This window comes from Dipodomys spectabilis, unplaced genomic scaffold (assembly GCF_019054845.1).
Source record: "Dipodomys spectabilis isolate Male_0828 unplaced genomic scaffold, ASM1905484v1 ptg000436l, whole genome shotgun sequence".
NCBI lineage: Eukaryota > Metazoa > Chordata > Mammalia > Rodentia > Heteromyidae > Dipodomys > Dipodomys spectabilis.
The window spans coordinates 1,440,677-1,447,840 of NW_024871113.1; the positions used below are offsets into that span (position 1 = coordinate 1,440,677).

The 7,164-nt window shown below is 39.9% G+C and overlaps 1 protein-coding gene across 1 annotated transcript in view; it reads left to right on the forward strand.

The window, feature by feature from the left end:
• Cds1 (CDP-diacylglycerol synthase 1) overlaps positions 1-6,543 on the forward strand; it is a 66,708-nt gene extending 60,165 nt beyond the window's left edge. The window contains exons 12-13 of the mRNA XM_042668430.1: positions 1,291-1,394; positions 5,929-6,543. Coding sequence (XP_042524364.1) covers positions 1,291-1,394; positions 5,929-6,058 — 234 coding nt within the window. The 3' untranslated portion in view covers positions 6,059-6,543. The remainder of the gene's footprint in view (positions 1-1,290; positions 1,395-5,928) is intronic.
• Positions 6,544-7,164: the final 621 nt, after the last annotated feature.

Here is a 7,164-nt window from a genome sequence, read left to right on the forward strand (position 1 = left end):
TTATTAGTGAACATAGAGACTGTATCTTTGTGGAATTTGGTCCAGTATGAGTCTCCATTAAACCCATATGCAAAAAATTACACTGATTTCTTTCAACCTCACAGAAATGTGTCTAGCTGGTTTGAGTATATTCTTTTGTGTTAGGTTTCGGTTGTGCCAATTTCATACCTTCTAAGGGTCATGTTGTGTTCATCCACGAATCCAAGTATGAGGTTTTTTTTTGTTGTTTTTTTTTTTGTCAGTCATGGGCTTGAACTCTGGGCCTGCCACTATCCTTGTGCTCTTCGGCTCAAGGCGAGCGCTCTACCACTTGAGCCATGGTGCCACTTCTGGTTTTCTAGTGTTTTATTGGAGGTAAGAGTGTCTGTGAGACTCTTATCTCCAATAAACCACCAGAAAACCAAAAGTGATGCTATGGCTCAAGTGGTAGAGCACTAGCCTTGAGCTGAAGAGCTCAGGGACAGTTCCAGGCCCAGAGTTCAAGCCCCACGACTGACAAAAACAAAACAAACAAACAAACAAAAAGAGTCTCACAGACTTTCCTGCCCAGACTGGCTTTGAACCACAATTCTCAGATCTTAGCCTCCTTAGTAGCTAGTATTGCAGCATGAGCCACTGGCGCCTGGCGTCAGGTATACATTTTTTAAAGTTTAGCGTTTTTCCCCTCAAAAGGGTATAAAGAAGAGCCTTTGTTGTGTCCATCCAGCTCACTTATGACTTATCAGCTTCTGGGAAGGGCAAGTAGTAAGTTGCAATAGGTTTTGCACATCAATTGTTCTATCAAAGTTAGTCAACACCAAACTCCACTAATGGATGATCTATGTGAATCTGTTTGTAGATGCTTAACATTCATCCTATTTATCTAGCCATTAAATAGACTAGATAGGCACTTTCAATTTTCCTTTCATCCCAACACTTAAGAAGAAGAAAAGTTTATCATAGTAGAATGATCATTCTAGGGCAGTAACTATTGAAATAAGCATGAGTTAGGGTCCATTGTCTGTCTGTCTATAGTAAATCCCAGATAGCTTCTAGCTAAGTAAAAGGATAGACTAGAACGAAATTAGATTTCTAAGCTGATAGAAATTTTACTTAGAAAAAATTTCATTAATGAGAAAAATTTAGTGCTAGACCTAACTAAATACTTTGTGTTAGATATATTCTAAAAAATGTGTGCTTAGTGAAAAACTTTGATAGCAGAAGTATTTTTCTTATAGAATGCATCATGCCAGATGAGATACTTACAGATAAGAATTTTACATGCTTGTTAATGCATTTGTTTGTTTCTAGGATTTTGCAGACACCATTCCTGGACATGGTGGGATAATGGACAGATTTGACTGTCAGTATTTGATGGCAACGTTTGTGCACGTGTACATCACAAGTTTCATAAGGTACATATATTTTTTTAAAAACTTTGCATTACACTATTTCTTTGAGTTCTCATTTCCATCGATATCAGTTTTACTAAGTCAATATTTTCTGTCAGCGTACTTGACAATACCAAAGTAAATGGTTTCTCCTTTGGAGAAGAATTGTTAAATAATCATTTCACATATATTTTAGTAACTTAAAGCTACAAAATAGTATATGCCATGTTTCTTAACAGGACAAAGCTAATGTAAGACACAGTTAATGTAAATGATATGGGAATGGAAGGAAACACGAGGTTTACCTTTTCAGCTGTGGTAATTGCAATGATTACGAATAGGTTCAGTCTACTGAATTCTTGTTTGAATGCCTGTGACACACTAGCATATTCCAAGTGTCGATGTAGTAAAGAACAAAACAAACCAGGTTCCCAGAAATCTGAGCTTCTTGTTGGGAGGTTGGAGAGTAGAGGAACCAAAATGGGTAAGTAAGTATGGCTTGTTAGGTGGTTCTAAGTGGTGAAGAGGTAAGAAAAGCCTGGGAAGGAGGCTTTGTTTACCCCTGTGAGGGGCATGGGTGGGTGGTAAGTGGATAGATAGTTGTTGCTATTTTATATAGTGTAGCTTACTTATGTTGCTAAACCTTACTGTTATGGACCAGCCAGTTTGGGGTGTAAAAGCTGACCACAGCAGCCACGTGTTTGTGGTTTGTTTTGTGGTCTGTACTAGCATTCAGAAGGAATGACACCCCAAGCCTCAGAAATCATGCATGGATCTCCCTCAGAGTGCTAGAGTGAAACTTATTTATATATTCCCCAGTGTATACTTTAAATATATGCTCATAACAATACAGTAATTTATGTATTATTTTGGGGGACAATGGAGGACAGTCCTAGGAGGAGTGAATTATTTTCATTAATATCTTCTAAGCATCAGCTTTGTTAATTTTTTTTATGGTGCATACAGTTGAACTTTCATTGGTATCTGCTGCTGTTTCGCATCCCTTTAACTGCTTTTAGGTTCAATTTGCCATTCCTTTTCTAGCTTCTTGAGCTGAAGCCCAGATTATTTTCAACCATCTTGTCTCATAGAGCCCATCCACAGCTATAAACTTCTTTGTTACAATTTTATCCTCATCCTATAAGTTGTGGTATTTATATTTTATTGTTTAGTTACAAATACTTTCTGACTTCCAGTAATAATATTTTTTGACAAAGGGTTTATTTCAAAGTATATTGATTGATTTCCAAATAATAACTATTTTTTTCTTGTTTATTTATATTTGCCATAGTGCCACAGTGGTTGGAAAACACATTCTTGATATTAGTATTTCTTTTTTGAAGATTTCTTTGTGTTCTTGTTCATATTTCATCTGCATATGCAACACATGTGTTTTGCACATTTTAGATACAATATTATGTGTATCAGATGAAATTCAATTAAATGTTTGGATTATTTTGTTTTATTTTTATAGTCTGGCTATTCTATCAGTTACTAAAAGGGCTTTGAAAAAAAATAACAAAAGAACTTGATTAAAATCTCTTGTTCTTGCTGTGATTAAAAATGTATCCTTCTGTTAACTTCTGTTAATTTTCAGTGTGTATTTTAGGCTTATTTTGTATTGGCTAAATACCAATTTAATCATATTTTTGTGTTGAATTGATCCTTTGTCATAAAATGACCATGTTTATTGACTTGCCTTAATGCCTACTTTGTTGTATCTTTTTTTTTTCCTAGTAGTATTTTGTCTATCCTTTTAACATTATCTATTTTTATTTTTAGCAATACTAGTGTTTGAACTTAGGGCCTCACATTTGCTAGGCACTTACAATTGAGCTATGCCTCCAACCCTTTAATGCACTAGTTATTTTCAAGATTTTTATTCCTTGGATATGCGCTTGGACTTTGACCTTCTTGTTGTTATAGTTGGGATGACTAGTATGTGCTACCATAACCAATTTCTTCCACTAATGTTGGAGTTTTGTGAATTTTTTTCCTGGCTACACTAGCTTTGAACTGTCATCATCCTTGACCTTAGCCTTTTGAGTAGCTAGGATTACAGGCATGAGCTACCAATGTCTGATTTTTAACATCCTTTTATCTTTATTTCTAATGGTGTGTTTTCAACCAAGCATACAACATATGTTTGTTCCTTTTTTTTTTTTGGTCAGTTGTGGGGCTTGAATTCCAAGCTTGGGCACTGTCTCTGAGCTTTTCAGCTCAAGGCAAGCACTCTACCACTTGAGTCACAGTGCCATTTGCAGTTTTCTGGTGATTAATTAGAAATGAGAGTCTCACGGACTTTCCTGCCTGGGCCAACTTTGAACCGCGATCCTCAGATCTCAACCTCATGAGTAGTTAGGATTATAGTCGTGAGCCATCAGTGCCGGCTTATTCCTATTTTTTAATGACCTTTGGCAATCTTTACGATTTTAGAGTTGCATAGCTGCCTATTTCATTGTTGATATAGTTGGGTAACGAATGGTTAAATCTTTCCAAATGTGTATTTTTCTGAAATTGGTTTATATTCTTCTGTGGAAAAAAAAAGAATAAGCAAAAAACAGAACTTGCCTCTCTCAGTGGAGAGAAGTCATGCCGAGCACTGCAGTCCGTGTTTGAAAGCAGATACTCTACCGCGACCCACTATTAGAAGTGCCGCCAGGGTACTGAAGCACCTGTGCACACAGTTTTGCATTTAGTTGGACCTGCTAGAAGAGCCTCTTTTCTCACCTACCTTGGGTTTATGCTATGAAGCTGCTGAGTCTTTTGCAGAAATGTAATTGGACAAGTTGAGTCAGGACCTGAGTGGACTGGGACTTGCAAGGCAGATGCCACAGGGTTTAGGAAGATGGACTGAGTCATGTGCCAGAAAGATGGCCCAGGGGGTTGATAAACTGAGCCATTGTGTACTTTATTAAAGGTTTTTAGGACAAATCTCTCCTCTGCTCATCCTCAACAATAATCCTATATTGTAGTCTATGTTGATGGAATGTATATTACCTGTTACTTACTGTAACTAAACCGTCGAAGCCATAAATGTACTTGTATAAATGGCTTCTAAAGAATTTTGTACTCTCCCATATATTACTTGTTTTCTTCCATAAGTTGTGTGTGTGTGTGCGCGCGCGTGTGCGTGCATGCGTGCGTGCATGCATGCATGCATGCTAACACTGGGGCTTGAACTCAGGGCCTGGTCACTGTCCCTCGGTTTTTTTGCTCTACTACTTGAGCTACTTGGTGGTGGTGGTGAATTGGAGTTAAGTGTCTCATGAACTTTCCTGCCCAGACTGGCTTCTATCTCAGCCTCCTGAGTAGCTAAGATTACAAGGGTGAGCCGTGGTAGTCCCACACTGGAATTCATTTTTGTCATTCCACAGAAGGGAAATCATGCTCTGCCTTTCCTGTTCAAGAGGACTGTAGAAGAGGCAGAGAGCTATAAGTATACATAAGATTCAAATTAGGTTCATTCTTAATCTGTCACACTGTGTCTTAGAAGTATACACACAGAAACACAGGTAATCTCCAGTTTATAAATGCACTGAGTTCTCAGGTCTGGGTGACAGGGAAGTGTCGTCACACAACTAGGGCCTTGGGAGGGAAGGTGACAAGGCCTGCGTCCTACCCTGACTGTACACACTGTGTCCAGTGCTGCAGCCACAGGGTGGGAGCAGAGACTAAGAAGGTCCAGGAAGCCATGATTACTGGAGGGAGGGGTTGCTCGGGCTCCTGAGGTGAAGTCTACGGCGCAGAGGGAGGGTATGGCCACTGCCCGGCAATCACTTGAATTCACCTGGACTTGTTACTTCCTGATGTGCGACTGGGAGGAGGGCAGGGCTTCCTCCTCTCAGACTAAGCAGATAACGCTGTCATTCTGTTTGCCGCATTTGGATTTACTTAAGATTTTCTCTTAACCAAAGCCCTGGCATCTATTATTATAAGCCCTGTGGGACTTCGGTGCTATACTTAGGACTTTTGTGTTCTCTTTGAATGAACATTCACCGTTCCCTAGGGATAGTTCCTTAACAAAGTATCTTCCACCATCTGAAATTTTTTGAAGCTAAAACATTGTAGCTATATTTTCATGCCCTCTTTTTCATTTAATCTCTGTTAGGCTTCTTGCCTTACAGAATGTTTTCTTTTTGTGTCTTGTCCAGTTTTAAGATTCGATTTTTGTCATAACCTTTTAACACAGGCTGCTCTGTGGGGCATTTTTGTAGCATGTAGATTTACACACTTCTAACATGGCCAGTGTTGTTTTTCTTTGTGTTTGAGTGTGTGTGTGTGTTTTTAATGTTTGGGCTGTCCAAACTAGTTCTGGTTTCTTGGATTCCCCCTTAACACCAAGAGCTTATCCAGAGCTGTTCCATTTCTGCAAAGGTTGTCATTGTATTCTGTTTTATATGATTATTATTTTTTATTGTCAAGATGATGGACAGAGGGGTCAAAGTTATATGTCAGGTATCGCTGTTGCGTTGGTCCCACCCTTGTCCTTTGTCCCCCAGACTGATTCACATGAGCCATGTGCTTCACTGAGCCCTGTTGTCTGTCTTACCATCAGGGGTCCAAATCCTAGCAAAGTGCTGCAGCAGTTGTTGGTGCTTCAACCAGAGCAGCAGCTGAATATATACAAAACTCTGAAGACCCATCTTATTGAGAAAGGAATTCTGCAGCCTACCCTGAAGGTGTAATGGGACCCGGAGCGGGCAGCACTGTGTGGACAGAGACTACTGCAGAAGGGGGCCAGCAGAAGACATCTTGCACCTGTGCAGAACAGACGTGAATGTTTCTTCTCTGAAATTAATGTGAATATTTAACAAGCACTTAACCTGATCTAAGTTATGAAACAAGAAGCAAATTGCCAGCAAAATACCCGGTTCTTTTTCTGAGATGTATTTTCTGATGTTAACTTCCCTCCTGGGTTTCACAATGGGAAAGACTTGTATTTTAGAGTCGAACACTATAAACTGAGGCTGTCTTAAGATCGCACCTGGCAGTGGGATCTTTTGCACAAATATTTACTTTGGCACTTGGAGCAATCCTTTAATTTCAGCAGGATGTTTGAGTGTAAGGCGCTCGGTTCTCTGGGGCTTCCTCCTCCCACAGTCAGGTGTTTTCTGAAGGGTTGAGTGGAGTTTAAAAAAAAAGAAGAAGAATGGTTCTTTTCCCCTTCCTTCCCCCTTCACTTCCTTTCCCTCTCCTTTTCTTTCATTTCCCTACCTTCCTTCCCTCTTTCCTTTTCTTTTTTCCTTTGGTTTTTGTTTGCAGCGTTTGGGAATTGAACCCAGGGCTTCCTACGTGTTAGTCGAACATTCTACCACTGACCTACGCTCCAACCCACTGTCTTACCTTTCACAGAAGTAGATAAAATCACTTACCAAGAGGAAACATGCTGCTTTTTAGGTAGGTCCAAAATTAGTTTCTTAGAAAAGGGCATCACATTTCTACTACTGATAAAATTGTTCAAAAAAAAAGACGTTCTCACAAAATCTTTCTGAGAGAAAACAGAATTCTGCCAGAACAAAGCATATGGATTCTCCATAGTTTCTCAGCAGAGGACTGAAGTTCAGGAGGTGGTCCAAGGCAGGGTCATGTGTTTGGGCCTCTGGGTCCAGGCCTCTGCCCTCTAGGGGTGACCAAATCTCTCTGAGCTGGGTAGCCTCCGGCACATCGGGGCTATCTCTCAGTATCTAGAGAATGAGGAAGGGGACCGATGTTTAACTGAGCAGGAGTGACCTACCTACTGCAGGCATTGCTCAGCTGTGACCTCTCTGCCTGGCTGCCTGTGGTCTCCAGG